At 33.8% G+C, this 17554-nt stretch overlaps 1 protein-coding gene across 1 annotated transcript; it reads left to right on the top strand.

Moving 5' to 3' along the window:
- Positions 1–1884: 1884 nt before the first annotated feature.
- Positions 1885–13775, top strand: LOC114326755 (octopamine receptor beta-3R-like). The gene is made up of 2 exons (XM_050657091.1): positions 1885–2980; positions 13684–13775. The coding sequence occupies exons 1-2, from the start codon at positions 1996–1998 to the stop codon at positions 13773–13775; spliced, it is 1077 nt and encodes a 358-aa protein (XP_050513048.1). The 5' UTR covers positions 1885–1995.
- Positions 13776–17554: the final 3779 nt, after the last annotated feature.

Consider the following 17554-nt stretch of genomic DNA (forward strand, 5'->3'; position numbering starts at 1 on the left):
TAATTTTTTAAATTACGAAGTACCTAAATTCAAGCTCAAACCTTTTTCTATCAGATCCCTATAAGTAGTTTTGGCATGTTTTATTCTAAAACATTGCTTTTTAATTGTTAATAAAGCTCATATGAGAGGACGAGCTATCGCGCATCATTAACAACTAAAAAATAATGTTTTAGAATGAAATAAGACCAAATCACGTCTCGGCATCTGATAAAATAATGTTTGAACTTGAATTTAGGCAATTCATAGTTTCAAAAATAATATTTTTTACTTATGTTTTTGAACCCATAAAATCGTCATTTTTCGATTTTTTTCAGTTTTAAATTGTTTATAACTCGGAAAGGATTAACTTTTCATCAAGAAAATTATAAAAGACCTTTTTTGTTCCCAATAATTCAAAGAACCTAAAATAATATCTACCCGTAGCAATAACTCCGGAATTATGGCATTCAGGTACAGGGAACATAACAAAAAATAATCAGTATTTCTTAAGGACTTCAAAACGCAAAAAATATACAGGGTGTTCCATTTAAAATAAGAAAGTTCATTAGATTTCCAAAAAACGGAAGATTTGACAACAATGTAATTACCACTATAATATCGGCCGTATTAGAATACCCTTACCCACCAAAATTTATAACAATAGCACAGTATAAAGGGGGACAGTAGAACCACTCTCCGAAAAATTGGAAGTAAAATCTGTAGTCGCGCATGGCGAACGCGCACTGTTCTTAGTCGCTTTTGCCCCACTCTCGCATTGCTAGTCGCATAGAAACGTACGGATTATAACAGGGAAAACCCACATCCACCACTGGTGAATTACCAATTGCGTACTGCCGGTATTACTTCTTGAGATCAAAGCGCCGACAGAGGAGTGGTTTTACTGTGGAACCTCTATATACTGTGACAATAGTTCAAGCGGTTTCCGAGAAATTACCGTGTTTCAATAGTTTCCCACTACCCTGTATAAAGGTAAATTTAATTAATTGTGTTTTGCTTGCAGTACTGCATTTTAATAACTAATTTTATTTACTACATACAATTGTTTACGTTTTAATAACATAACCTGAATCTTATAATCGTAGAAATAGGTGTCGCTTTGCCGAACTTGCACTGTCCCAATATGGTTAAGTACGATTATAATAGGGCCTGGTAATAATATGAAATATCTATAATAATTTACATTTTTATAATATGAAAATATACTGAGAAGCAAAAAAGTCTTAAAAACACTGTGTTTAACGAATGGTACCTCAAAAAAAAAGTTTAATTGGAACGTACACAAACATTTGAGGGGTTTAAAGGAACGAAACCCCCATCCAATTTTTATGTCAACATAATAAAAAGAAGCCGCATCTCGATAAAAATGGGTTTATCGAAAATAGACTAAGAGGCAAAAAAGTTTTAAAAATATTGTGTCTAATTATTGGTACCACAATAATAATTTAATTGGAACGTAAACAAAAGTTTGGGAGGGGTTTAAGGGAACAAAACCCCATAAAATTTTTATGGAGTGCACAAATTTCACTATAATTTTTTGTTAATATGCTCCTGCTATAAGAATGCCACACACCTACTTTCAATAAAAAATCTAATAGTTTTCGAAATATTAAAAAAAATTAATTTTCATTTTGTAAGTTTAAAGGGCTATTACTTATAACTTTTTTTATGTGCACATTTGTACGAAGGTAAGTTAGGTTCAATCAACATATTTGTGACCCCAGAATCTATGATATAATAATTTATGACCAATCTTTTCGGGACACCCTGTATAAAACTGAATCTGTATCATAGTAAATGAAATTTGCTTAAAACATTTTAGTTAATAATTATTTATTAACATTAACGTGATATATAACATGATATTACTTTGTTTCAGATCAATATGGAGTGCTCCAATTCGCTGCATAAAGAAGATCTTCAAATCAAATCACCATAATAGCTAGAGGCTTGATCCAAGATGTGTTAAACCGTACGAGCCCAACCAATGAAAACACAATGATAGTTAATGCTATGGCTTCATATTCAGCAACAATATCCACGAATCTGCCTAGCATATTACAGAACACTACCATTCAAAACAAAACTAACATAACCACACTCGAAAACCACCACCCCGATTGGCTGGATTTGGTTCTCCTTTTCGTCAAAGGAGGTATATTCTTCATAATAATAATAAGTGCTGTACTGGGCAACGCTTTAGTGATAATTAGTGTTCATAGGCATCGCAAGCTCAGGGTTATCACTAACTATTACGTAGTAAGCCTTGCCATGGCAGATATGTTAGTAGCATTATGCGCTATGACTTTTAATGCAAGCGTTGAATTAACCAACGGTAGATGGTTATTTGGATACTTTATGTGTGATGTATATAACAGCCTAGATGTTTACTTTTCTACAGCCAGTATACTTCACCTCTGCTGCATAAGCGTTGATAGATATTACGCTATAGTAAGGCCTTTAGAGTACCCAATTACTATGACGCACAAAACTGTTTCCTTCATGCTAGCCAACGTTTGGGTGCTGCCGGCTCTTATGAGCTTCACACCCATATTCCTCGGGTGGTACACTACAGACGAACATCAAGAATTTCGGTCGACTCATCCTAATGTATGTATCTTTATAACTAATAAATATTACGCGGTAATAAGTAGTTCTATAAGCTTTTGGATTCCTGGAATAGTCATGGTAACCATGTACTGCAGGATATATAAAGAAGCTGTTAGGCAAAGGAAAGCGCTAACAAGAACTTCTTCCAATATTATTTTAAACTCCATACATCAGCATAGAACGTCGTATAGGGATCGGTATGGGGATCACTACTTACATCCTTCCGACGGAGAGTTGACGACAGTGGGACAGGTTAATGGACGAAGAAGTACGAGTTCGGGCTCTGCCGCTTCATACGGAACCACCATTACTGAATTCAACACCGCCATGAACACCAGGGATAGCAAAGCCGCTACAGAACTGAACGTAAACGGTAAGTTTTTCTTTTACAATAATTTACACAAACTTTTTGAAGTTATACTTCTTTACGGGCGTAATGACGGTGAAATTTTATATGGTAAAACCTAGCGACCGGGCGCATGCGCATTATAACTTTGTTCTGATTGGATGTTCAAATGACATGACAAAAATTATCCAATATGGCAGCTGTGGCACAGCTGTGGGACTGTGGTTTGGTTATAATGTATGCTTGTTGCGTTTTAAAATTTGTAGGAAGAGAAACAACAAACAAAAAGTTAGTTAATGGTTATACTGCCTTTTTAAATAGTTTTAATATTATATTTTTGGACTTATTTACATAGAAGAGATGATTGTTGCATGCCAATGTGAAAGCTCATCAAACTGTGACTAGTATGGTATGAGTGCCGCAGATCTCGCTTATTCAAAGCTAAAGAATCTTTCACTGGTAAGTGTTTTATAAATAGTTGATCAAATTTTGTTATGATATTTGAACATAGCCACTTTGCACGACGCAAGTGATTGCGAAATTTATTAGTCGTTATACGGGCTCCGATACCTACCTTGAACCTACCAAAATATATAAGTAGTATGTAATATTTTATTTACATAATTTGATTACCATCAAAATTTCTATCAATATTCACCTAACATATTGTTTTCTTACTCTATGTTTTGTTGTATTTTTTCAATTCTAAATCACTTCAATTCAAAATCAAAATAATTTGATTTACATAAGTTAAAAATGTCAAAAGGTTAATCTGTTTAGTTAGACGATCTTCGCACATAATGACAAGCTGTCTCTGTGGCGAAGTTTTAATGCGAGTGAATCCCAATACAACGCAAATACCAGCCGCGTGGTAAGTTGGTTCGAATCCCAATAGAAACTTTTATTTTTTTATTTTTTTTTATACATTTTATGATTGTAAGTATATTTATTATATAATTTTATTTTCAGAAAATACGTATTTAGTTAAAAAAATTTCCGGCAATTAATGTTCAGAAATCATTTGTGGCATTTTTAATGTGTTTGTGTGTGTTTTATTTTTTTATTATTTTAATTTTTGGCACTGTTTTAATAAAAATGTTTGAGAAGTAGTAAGTAAAAATTAATTTAATATTTAAATAAAATATAAATAAAAAGTATATTAATTTCGTTTATAATCATATAATCATATAATAGAAGTATAACTTCTTACGTGCGTACAAAGTACACACACATTCTTTTTTTTTTAATGTAAGTCAGATCAAAAATGTCTAAGGAACACAAAAGTTTTTCTGATAATATACATCAATAATTTTACTTGTATTTTAAAAAGTGATATACCATTACAATTTCTGATAAGTCAGCAATTAATTCATCGTAATTTTAGTGTAATATAGTTTCTCCAAGATGTAAGAAACAAAAGTTAAAATGTGCACTGATTTAATGGAAATTTCTAAAAATCTAATAATTGTTGTACATTAATTGAAATTGGAGACCAGCTTGTTTGGCAAAGGGTACAACAATATGTTCGAGAATAATATCGCGGTAGTCTGTTGCATTTAGAAACCGTTTCAGACAAAGAGTGATGCCATTCCATACCATTATACTGCCGAACTGCTGTCTATGAACCTCCTGTACGATGTCCAGTCGTTCGGCGTTGCCAGATCGTCTTCAAATTCTTGTCCGTCTTGTCTCTGGTACAAATCCAAATAGGGGCTGATCTGTGAACGCATTAGAAACTCACTCAAGTCTAACTCAATTTGCGTATTCTTGTTTCCACTGTAGTCGATAAGCGCGATTTCCTCTGATTAATACATGCACTCTCACACCGCTTCAAGTAATTAACCTTTACGATTATTAGGTCGATGGTTTCATACGCATCACTCGTATGGTGGCCAAAAATACAACAAACAACAGCTAACGCTAAGCTGCAAAAAGTGCAGCGGCTAGGTTGTCTGGGAATCACAGGGGAAATGACAACATGCCCCACGGCAGTCTTAGAGGTGATGCTGAACCTTCCTCCCCTGCAGTTCTGCATTAAAGCTGCGACAGACACAAATAATGAAACCTGGCGATCTAGTGGGCCATCTTAAAATCTTGGAAGAAATTCCTTTGAATTCTAAGGATAAGCCGACAGGCGTCATGTCAGTCAAATTCGACTTCGAAACACCATTTTAAGTGGTCATAAAAACCACCAAATGGATGAAACAGTTGAACCGAAACTGCAGGAAGGTTCACTCGTATGGTAAACAGATGGATTGAAGATAGGTGAAAGGACAGGAGTGGGAGTTATTGGCCGAATTTCAGGCTATCCAAATCTCTTGGAAACGCCCCAACTATCTTTCAGACAGAAATACAGGCCATACAGATTAGTGCCCAAGAATGTCTCAGCCGAGACACTCGTAGGGCAAAAGTCTTTATTTTATCAGAGAGCCAAGCTGCCTTAAAGGCTCTAAAGTTTTTACTTATGTGTCAAAATTGGTTTGGGAATGTAAACAATCCCTTAAGAAGCTGGCGGAACGCAACAAAATAACTTTGATGTGGGTGCCAGGTCATAAGGGAATTGCAGGAAATGACGAAGCTGATAGGCTGGCAAAAGAAGGGGCCAGTACCCCATTTCAATGTTCAGAACCCTTCTGTGGACTACCAAAAAGCCACATCAGAGAGGACCTCTGGACCTGGGAACTTAATCAACTACAACTATTCTGGTACACCAGGACAAAGGCAAGCAAAAAGGCTCATAAAAGTGTCGTCTAGAGCAACAAACCGCTTTCTCGAAATGAGTAAAAAAGATATAAAAATGGTCACTGGCCCTCTCACTGGTCACTGCCCTCTGAGATATCACCTCAAAAAAATGAGAAAATCAGATAATGAGAACTGTCGTTTCTGTGACAACAAAAAAGAAACGGCAGAACACATTCTATGCAATTGCGTAGCGCTGTTCTGCAAACGACTAAAATTCCTAGAAGAGGTCACCCTAACGCCCTCTGACATAATCGGCGGGCTGAAAAGTTCGTAGGCTGACACATAGATGGCTCTAGTGGTATTAAGTCTATATGATTTTTAGTCAGCCGTAACATTCAAAAGATCCGTTTATAAATTTGTCAGCTGTCGAACCATTAGTTTATGAGATATAGCATTTTAAGTGAAGCCACTTATGTTACTTTAAAAAATATGGATAAAAAGGAATTTCGTACCTTAACATTTGATTGCTTTTTGGCGAAGAAAAATACTGTTGAAGCCAAATTTTGGATTGATAAACAATATTCACACTCTGTACAAGGAAAATTAATCGTTGAGGTATGGTTTGCTTAGTATAAACGAGGCGAAATGAACACCGCGGACGATGCATGCAGTGAACGCCTCAAAGAGGCTGTTACCGATTAAAACATCAAAAAAGTCCACAAAATAATTTTGGATGACCATAAAGTGAAGTTGTTCGAGAAAGCTGAGGCTGTAAAGATATGAAAAGAACGTGTTGGATATAATAATATGCATGAAGATTTGCGTATGCGAAAGCTCTGTGCAAAGAGGGTGCCGCGAGAGCTCACAATCGATCAAAAACAACAACGAATTGGTGTTTCTGAGAAGTATTTGAAGCTATTCATTCGTCATAAAACCGAATTTTTGCGTCGATAAATTACAATGGATGAAACATGGCTCCATCATTTCACACCGGAGTATAATTGACAGTCTGCCGGGTCAACTGCACGTGATGAACCGACTCCAAAGCGTGGAAAGACGTAACAGTCGGCTGGCAAGATTATGGCATCAATATTTTGGGATGCGCATGGTATAATATTCATCGAGTGTTTTGAAAAGGAAAAAAACATTAACAGCGACTATTAAGTTGCGCTATTGCTATTGGGGCAATTGGGATTCGAATTGCCTCCGCAGCCACCGTATCCACCAGATATGGCTCCAGGCGACTACTACCTGTTAGCTGACCTCAATAGAATGCTCGCTGGATAGAAATTTAGCACCAATGAGAAGTTAATCGCCGAAACTGCGGCTTCTTTGAGGCTAAAGACAAATTGTATTATAAAAATGGTATTGAAAAGTTGTATGATCGCCATAATCTTTGTAGAGTCCTCGAAGGAAACTATTTTGAATAATAAAATTAAATTTTATCAAGAAAAAATTCTTTCTATATCAGCCTACGAATTTTTGAGCCCGCCTGTTAGAAAACAAGTCGCCTAGGCTGATAATCAATTTCATCAGAAGTATTGGCATCCTAGAGTTTAACTAGTTTAAGGTATGCACAGTAGTATATTGTGCAACAAGTGCAGAAAGGTACTAATTTCTCACGAGTTTGAATAGTTGCGGTACGAGCTTAAGAGAGTGCCGCAATTCAAACGAGTGAGAAATTACCTTTCTGCACGTGTTTCACACTATACTTTTTCTACAAGCACAGTTTTTCCTAAAAATAAAAATCACAATTTCCAAACGACGATTAATTATAATAGGTACCTATGTGATAAATTTTAAACTGTATTTAATAATTAATACCTACTAATCAATTTAAATTCCTTATACCTAAATAAATTGCACAGAAATCAGTTAAAAAATTAATGTACTGCCTTAATTTGTTTAAATTTAAACAATTATTACACATTATTGACATTATATTTATGCAGTCACGGATTTACACAAAACCTACTTCATTCGACGTCTCTTGCACAGGTTGCTAAATCCTTATTGGTTATTTGATAGTTATAAAATGTTTAATAAGAATAAAATTGTAAAATAAAACAGTTGTAACATCCATAATTTAGTTTCTATGCTATAGTTAAATATAATAATTGTCTTATAGGTTATATATTTGTCTAAAGTTTAACCACGGATGTAAACAGAATATAACGTTACTCGGAACGCGGTAGTCCACGGATGTAAACAGAATATAACGTTACTCGGAATGAGGTAGTCAACTGTGCAGAAAAGAACTTTGCGGCACAGAAACGTCACTTTGCGGCACAGAAACGTCATTTTTCTGCACACTAATGTCAAATATCTTATACTGTGAGAAAATATCAAGTTTGCTAACATAAAACCGTTCAGAAAAGTGCACTTTGAATAGTGGTTGTAGAAAAAAGATCTTTATAGGTCGAAGTGCTGAGGGGCTCCATAGCCGTAACGACCTCACATATTCTAATCTAATCTAACCCCACTTTATGCAGTCTATTTCTAATGGTTTGGCCACTTGCAAACATCTGATGGGTGGCTTGCAGCCTCATTTGTAATTGTGATGCAGTTATAGCAAATACTATAGACTGTAATACATACAGTTCTTGATATTTCCCATTATTTTGAGGAAGCAAAAAAATAGCGCCATCTAGCTGTATGAATAGGATAACCAGAGCAATCTAACCTTACATACGACATATGACAGAATCTCGAAACAAATGACTGTGAACGAAAAGCCCTATTGGCAGTTGCAAACAAAAAAAATCCACATAAATATTTAAAATCATGTACCAATAAAGAATTATTACTTTTTATCGTATAGACAAACACGCATAGGTATTGAAGTTTTGTTAAATTGAAAATGAAGTAAAAAACAGACGTCATCGCAATCATTTATTGTTTAATAATAATTTAATTATTGTTTAATTGATTTAATTGAAGTTAAACAAGAAATGATTGAGAGTAACGTCTGTTTTTTGGCCAAACTTGATCGTGCTGTTCAAGTTGGTGGATCGACAAAACAACACAAAAAATTAAAAACATGAATTTATTTTTGTATTTGCAGCTAACATTTATTTAAAGCTATCACCTAAATTATTTAATAATATATTTTTGTTCGGTGTCCGTTGTCCCCGAATAATAGAATATTCGAGGTAAAAACACAGGCCTACAGTGTTTTTGGTGCCGAAGTGTTTAGAGCTGATTTTAAGTATATTTGGGGTGCTGATTCCGAATATGGCATTAGTTTTGCGCTATCAGCTCTAGTTTTCAAGATAACGTAGGTCATGCCAGCTTTTATGCATTAAAATACGAATATGCTGATATGGATATACTTAATTAAAATAAAAACCACACAATTAAAAACTACGTATATTTTAAGCCATTTCATCATCATCATCGAGCCCTTTGCGTCCACTGCTGGACGTAGGCCTCCCTCATTTTTGTCCATTGTGCTCCATTTTAAGCATTTTGCATCAAATTTCTTGACATTTTCTTGAGATCGTCAGTCCAACGAGTAGGGGTCTTGCTCTACTTCTTTTGTCTAATTTCGGCATCCACTCAAGTAATCTCTTCGTCCACCTCCAATCACTGATTCGGGCGACGTGCCCGGCCCAGTTCCATTTCAGGGTGGCAATTCGGGAAATTACATCGGTAACTCATGTTCTTAGTCTAAGTCTTAATTTCCAACTCGGTCACGAAGCGATATACTCAGCATTGACCTTTCCATTTTCCTCTGAGCTATTTGCAGCATTTTAGAAATTGTAGCTATCAATGTCAAAGTTTCGGCACCATAAGTCACCACAGGCAACACACATTGGTCACATATTTTACGTTTTAAAGAAATTGGTATATCGCTTTTAAAGATGTCTTTGAGTTTTCCATAGGCTGCCCATGCCATGTTTATTCTTGTTCGTAGTTCGCATGTTGGGTTGTCTCTTGTGCTCTTTATTTCGTGTCCAAGGTATATGTATTTTTCCACTAGTTGTTTTAGAGATGTTTATTTTAAGACCTACACTGGCACACACTAACTGAAGTTCATGTAGCATTGCAGATATCTGCTTGAGGTTGTCAGTGAACAAAACTATGTCGTCTGCGAATTAAGCCATTTAACTACAATAAAACCCTTTGTACAATAAAACAGATGTACAATTAGTTTTGAGAAAAAAACTAACAAAATAGAAAAAAAAACTTTACTTGACGTATCGAAAGCTTCGCTTGCGTGATTTCCTGGAATGAACATTTAAACAGTCTCTCTTCAAACCCCAGCGAAAACTTGCCATAATATGGGTGTCCCATCTTCCTTGGTAGCGGTCCTCAATGGTTTTTATCTCTTGGAGAAGTCTCTCACCTTGCTCCTCACTTGTGTCATCTAAGTTTTCAGCGAAACGGTCCAGGTGGCTGTGAAGATAGTTGACTTTGATGCTCATATTCCATCCAAGTTATTCAGCAAACGGTTTACCAGCCAGCATAGTTTTCACTTTTGTGATTTCCCAGAAAATTTTTCATAATATCCACAAATGAAAGCCGAGCTTTTTTCTCTACCTCATTCATTGACCCCACAAAAGCCGGATCCTCTGTAAGAAGTCTGATTTGTGGTCCATGAAAGATTCCGGCTTTAAGTTTTTCCATACTTATCTGGGTAAGCTTCCTTCCTATGTAGGCGAAGCATGGTACATGGGCTATGAGCCATTATTTGGTGGAGTCTGAATGGGTTTACAAGTGGTAAATGTATCATTTTAAAAGTTTAAAAGTACTCTCCAAGCTGTTTTATTTCCTTATAAAATAGTAATGTAACGACATTAAAGTATAATTTCTTGCATAAATAAGGCATAATACAGTGAGAACAACAAATACATACTGAGGAATAAGTTTAATTAACAATGTACATTCCTTTGAATAGATATTCTTCATTATCTCAAATATTAAGACTCTAATTTCGGATTTTGTCATATCCAAAAAACTAGAGCTGATACAATAAAACGAAATCCATATTTCGATTTAGCGCCCCTAATATAGTAAAAATCAGCTTAAAGATTCACGGCACCAAAACAATTTTTTTTTCTGTAGGCCTGTGTAATAGATTATTGTTTCGTCTGTTGTCCCCGAACAATGGAATATTCTAGGTAAATAATAGATTATTGTGTCGGTTATTCTCAGTATATCTATCCGCATATATTGTGTTCAATGTTTCCTTATTTTCCGAGTATGTATATGCGTCTTACACTCCATATAGCAATTTTGTGGTTTTTGTATATATATAACAGGCAGAGATATTTCGCTGATTTACGACCTCAAAAACCCTGCTTTACTTGTTCTTTATTCCCTTGCCAAATCTTGCTGTCCATGAACCGTGACTAGTAACTTGTTATTCACAAAAACAGTAAATTATCAGTAATGAAATACAATGTATAAAAGAAAAGCAAATTCAATATACAGTGTGAAGAGTTTAGACAGTTACAGAGTTATTTTTCTAAAACTATTTTTGTCTGGTATTTTACATAATTTTGTAATTATTTAAAATTTTTACCGACTATTTTTTTTTAATATTTTGTAAATTTTTTTATTTCGGCAAGTATTGCAAATATAACTGCAAATATTCTGCAGTTTTTACCATGAATCTACTAAAAATGATTAAGAAAAAAAAGTTTTAAGTTACATGGCAATCTATTTTATACACCGCTGACAACACGAAGAAATCGAAACATTTTACGAACATCTGCAAAGTGTATTAAAATTAAGAAAATAGCGTGAAGTATTCTCCTTTTCATGAACATTTTTCAGTGCGTCACAAATTATAGAAAAAAAGGTAAGTCCGTGATAATACACATTTATGACATTTATTCTAACGTGACATTTTAGTTAAATCTGACAGTTGTCAAATTTTATTTTCAATTTGGAATAAAACCAAATCAATTGTGTCTATTGCATTTATAAAATGGTATTTTCTTTCATTTGTATAGTCTTATAAATTGTACAGATTATATTGATAATATTATTATTTTATTTAATAAATAATTCTTTTTTGATTATGGCGCCATCTATCGACAACTAGAATAATCACCGAACTAGAATAATTACCGAAGTATTCCCAGACGTGCCTTTTTTTCTGTCACATACAATTTAATGCGTTAGAGAGAAATCGAAAAACTGTGACGCACTGAAAGATGATCATGAGAAAAAGAATAGCAGTAATTATGAGCGACTGTACCAAAATCGGGAAGGAAGGAAGGAAGAATACGAGTACATTGGGAAGGTGAGATTGGATGAGAGAAACCAGAGAAAAAAGAGACTATTGCAATTTTGTATAGAAAAACAAATTGTGGTGAGCAACATTTTATTCAAGCTGCCAAAGAGAAGCTTACAGTATGGTGCAAATGAAAGGAATAAATTCGTTATTTCGTAAACCGGCGACTTTAAGGAAAAATCCCAAAATTGGTCGATTTTTATTTTTAAATTATGATTTTTTAGCATATATGACATACTAGTGACGTCATCCATCTGGGCGTGATGACGTAATCGTTGATTTTTTTAAATGAAAATAGGGATCGCGTACTAGCTCATTTCAGAGGTTCTTCAATTCTCTATTCAGAAATATAAATATTTATATAACTATTTATACAGGGTGCCCAAAAAAATTATTAAATTAAATTATATTAAAGAATGTATGAAATTTATTTAATTTAAAATATATTTTTACTGCTGTCATCAGAAAAAAATGTTTATTTCACAAATAAACATTGCTTTTCGCTTACATTAAATATTCAAAATTCCAAGAGGCAGGTGGCTGACTTTAACATCGATTTTAATCGAATAGCAATGTTTATTTGTAAAATAAACATTTTTTCTGTTTTCGGGTAACAGTTAAATGTATTTTAAATTAAATAAATTACATAAATTCTTCTTTTTTTTGACAAATAATTTAATTAAAATTTTCTTAGACACCGTGTATAAATAATTATGTAAATGTTTATATGACTGAATAGAGAATCGAATAACCATTCAAATTAGCTAGCACAAGACCATTATTCCTATTTACAAAAATCGTCGATTACGTCATCACGCCCAGATGGATGGCGTCACTAGTATGTCATATATGCCAAAATATCATAATTTAAAAATAAAAATTGACCTGTTTCGGCCGGGTTAAAGTCGCCGGTTTATGAAATAACGAATTTATTCCTTTCATTTGCACCATACTGTATAGTAATATATAGTATAAAATATAATATATTTTACACGGAAAGCAGCAGGTAACAAGGAAGGCCAAATAATCCGAAATAAAATTATTTACATTCTCGTCTGTAAGAAGGTTAGAAATGGGATATATTGGGATACAAAAATAAAGTAAAGATTGCGATATTGCATCCGATAATAATACTGCGGTCAAGGACATGAAAATAAGACGAAGAATAAAATGGCGACAACGTAATTACACCAACGCTGATATTAAAAAATTACAAAAACCAGAAACTGCCCGAATTACAAATAGCTAATTATTCAAAAGTTTCGCGATCTAAAAGAAATAGAAAATATAATAACAGAGCCGCAGATTATGCATTGGTCAAAAATTACAAAAAATGATTAATATTCAAAACGAAACTTTAAGTAGTATTAAGTACAAGTGATTACCAGAGAAAACAAAAATTAATAACTGTGGCGATTCTGACACTGACGCGCGGATGCACGTAGGAAACATAAAAACAATAATTATGTAGAATTCAAAAGAATGTACGAAGTTATTAGAAACAAAATTAAGAAAGTAAAGGAAAGAAGGATAAGCAAAAATACAACGAAATTTAAGAACTATATAGTAAATACAACAGCTTAAATGTTCTCAAGATAATTAAGGAAATTGTTGGTCTTGGATTTGGATTCTTGACATGTTTCTTCGAAACAAGAAACAGTCCATATAATTAAAACAGTACAATAATCCTGAACTTATTTATTGGAAGAAAAACTTATAATATATTAATTGGAATTACTATGTACCTACATACGTTAGCTCTTCAATGAGAATATATTAAGGAATTACGTCTTAACACTTTCAGAAGATGCACCTGCAATAACATCTGCTGAGGTAAACCAAGCCATAAAAATGACAAACGTTAGACAAGTAGCAGTGTCAGAGGCAATTAATTAAATTATTTAGAATACTGCTCTACAAATCTACTTGTGTTTTGGTGGAGCTCTGCAATTATACAGGGTGTAACAAAAATACAGGTCATTAAATAAATCACGTATTCTGGGACCAAAAATAGTTCGAATGAACCTAACTTACCTTAGTACAAATATGCACATAAAAAAAGTTACAGCCCTTTGAAATTACAAAATGAAAATCGATTTTTTCGAATATATCGAAAACTATTAGAGATTTTTGATTGAAAATGGACATGTGGCATTCTTATGGCAGGAGCATCTTAAAAAAAAATTATAGTGAAATTAGTGCACCCCATAAAAATTTTATGCGGGTTTGTTCCCTTAAACCCCCCCAAACTTTTGTGTGCGTCTCAATTAAATTATCATTGTGGTACTATTAGTTAAATTCAATATTCTTAAAACTTTTTTGGGTCTTAGTATTTTGTCGATAAGGCAGTTTTTATCGAGTTGAGGCTTATTTTTTAAAATGTTTACATAAACATTGTATGGGGGCTTTGTTGTTTTAAACCCCCCGAATGTTTGTGTACGTTCCAATTAAAATATTACTGCGGTACCATTAGTTAAATACAGTGTTTTTAAAATTTTTTGCCTCTGTATTTTTTCGAGAAGGTACCTTTTATCGAGATGTGGCTTCTTTTTAATATGGTTCAAAATATACCTAAAAATTTAAATCTTAAATAAATTTTCATATTATTACAAAGTCTCCATAATCGTATTTAATCATATAAAAATATGTGGTGGATTTGACAAATATTTAAAATATCTCAATAAAAACTGTCTTTTTGGAAAAATATTAAGAGGCAAAAAAAGTTTTAAAAACATTGTGTTTAACTAATGGTACTAAAATAATATTTAATTGGTACGTACACAGAAGTTTGGGGGGGGGGGGATTTAAAGGAATAAAACCCGCATAAAATTTTTATGGGGTGTCCAAATTTCACTATAATTTTTTCTTAAGATGCTACTGCCATTAAAATGCCACATGTCCATTTTCAATAAAAAATCTCCAATAGTTTTCGATATATTGGAAAAAATCGATTTTCATTTTGTAACTTCAAAGGGCTGTAACTTTTTTTATGTGCACATTTGTACTAAGGTAAGTCAGGTTCAATCGAACTATTTTTAGTCCCAGAATATGTGATTAAATTTACGACCTGTATTTTTGTTACACCCTGTATATTGTACAGACCGGGAATAATTCCAAAATATTGGCTTATCTCCACCTCTGTCATCATTCCAAAGAAGTCCAACCAACTGTGATGATTACCTACATACAAGCCTAATGAGTCATATGTATTACAGGTCTCTCTACGAATTACATACAGTGATGAGCGCGCTAATAACCGGCTTAATAACGCAAAAGATGGAAAACATAATGAGTTGTGAAATAAAAAGAGATGAAAATTATAGAGGAGGGAAATTATCGGTATTAACCTATAAAACTTTACCACTGACGATAATTTCCCACCTTTATACGTTAACTAAGAGCTAGTTGACAAAATGTTGACAGCACCTTTTTCATTTAGTTAAAATTGTTGACAGCATTTTTCTACGACTCTAAGAATTAGAATTATCCCCTTAAAAAGATGATGAAAAGTGAGTCTATAGACGCGTCCTCCAAATCTCCCGAACGGATTGCTAGAAAGTGGGGATATACTGAATCTTGAACTTGAGATTACATTTTCTTCTTCTTGTAGTGCCTATCCGTTTCGGATGTTGGCGACCATCATGGCAATCTGTAATTTGCACACTGCTGCTCTGAAAAGATTTGTAGTGGTTGTGTTGAACCACGTACGTAGATTTTTCAGCCACGAAATTCTTCGCCTTCCTGGTCCTCGCTTTCCCTCTACTTTCCCTGTAAGACCAGTTGCAGCAGTCCATATCTTTCACCGTTCCTCATGATATGACCGAGGTTTTCAATTTTGGCTGTTTTTAATTTGATTAACAGCTCTTTTTCTTTTTGCATTCTCAGCAAAACACCCTCATTAATAATGTGGTCTGTATAAGATATCTTCAGGATTCGACGATAAAGCCATATCTCAAAAGTCTCAATTTTCTTGCAGGGGGCGTCTGTGAGAGTCCACGACTCAACTCCGTACAACAGTATAGGAAAGATATAACATCGTAGTAATCTGACTTTTATGGGTATCGACAAATCATGACATTTGAACCACTTTGACATTTTTTGAAATGCATAAAAAAATTTTATTTCAGAAATAAATATTGCTGTTCGATTAAATTCAATATTCCAGCCAGCTTCCACGAGCCACCTGTCTCTTGGAAGTTTGAATATTCAATTTAAGCGAAAAGCAATGTTTATTTTTGATATAAAATTTTTTTTCTGATTTCTGACAACAGTAAAATGTATTTTAAATTAAATAAATTACATACATTCTTCTTTTTTTTTGTAACTTCCTCTGTGGTTCCGTGGTAAGTGCGCCTACATTTGGATCGAAAATTCCGAAATGTCGTGAGTTCGAATCTCACCGAGGTCAGAGATTTTTCGTTTATTATAAATTAATAAATGAAAATAGTTTCTGTCCTTGTGGGATCGGTACTCACCGGAGGTACCGCAGACGTTCGGATACAATTAGCGTCTCTTTGCAAAGACAATGACGTCGACTTTGCAAAGTAACAAGACACTTACTCAACACACACACTACACATTACTTCCCTGAGTTAGTGATAAGTTAAAGTCTAAAAAAATCATTATGAAATTGACTGGCCAGTTGGTTGTGAAAACCAGTGCCAATAAAACACAAAACACACACACTGTTTTTTTGTCAAATAATATAAATTAAAAAAAATTTTTTGGACACCCTGTATAAATAAGTATGTAAATGTTTATATTACTGAATAGAGAATTAAATATCCTTTCAAATGAGCTAGCACACTACCCCTATTCTCATTTAAAAAAATCATCGATTACGTCATCACGCCCAGATGGATGACGTCATTTGTATGATATATGCCAGAATTGATTCCTTTCATTTGCACCATACTGTATAACAAACAAGTAAACAATATCCTTTCAGATCATTATTGTTTATTTCAAAACGCATTTTCCAGTAAATAAGGCATTTTACGTCTTTGACTTTCGTTTTAAGTCTGTTTTCTTTGTGTGTACACATATACATAATGGGCTGCTAGCTTTACTTTCCACCCTACATGTTTTAAAGATCAAAACGGGCTGAAAAGGTAATTTTGCTAATACAAGAGTTGAAATTTTTTTCCAAAAGGTCTTTGCTTTTAGTAAATGTAGATGCTTCAGCGGCATTTATTAGTATGTTACGCTCTGATAAAATCGATATCAGGCGTGTATTTAAAATAGGTAAATGGGTTGTATTTATTTGTGTTCTGCTCCCTAACGTATTTAATTTTTTAAAATTTAATCTATAAGTCGTAAACTTAAACGTATATGATATTATACATAATTTTGTTCTTGTTTTATTCTTATTCGTAGTGATTCTCCAGTTGTTACCAATCCATGGGGTAGGTATTTATTTTATAACTTACTTATAAAACTTTGAATTATCCACGTCCGTCTGTTTGTCTGTCTGTCTCTCTGTCTGTCTGTCTGTCTGTCTGACTGTGAACACAACTCCTCCGTCATTATACGTGGTAGAATGACAAATGAGGTGTCAAATGAAAGCTTATAATCCAAGGATGGTACTAAAGGTGAGAAATTTCCCACGAATATAACTTCTCCGTCATTATACCAGGTAGAATGACAAATGAGGTATCAACGAAAGATTATAATCC

The sequence above is a fragment of the Diabrotica virgifera genome, chromosome 7, assembly GCF_917563875.1.
Source record: "Diabrotica virgifera virgifera chromosome 7, PGI_DIABVI_V3a".
NCBI lineage: Eukaryota > Metazoa > Arthropoda > Insecta > Coleoptera > Chrysomelidae > Diabrotica > Diabrotica virgifera.

Coding starts and splice junctions, on each gene's coding strand:
- LOC114326755 (XM_050657091.1), top strand. CDS start 1,996: ATGATAGTTAATGCTATGGCTTCATATTCAGCAACAATATCCACGAAT. Junction 2,981..13,683: donor TACAGAACTGAACGTAAACG/GTAAGTTTTTCT, acceptor TAACACTTTCAG/AAGATGCACCTGCAATAACA.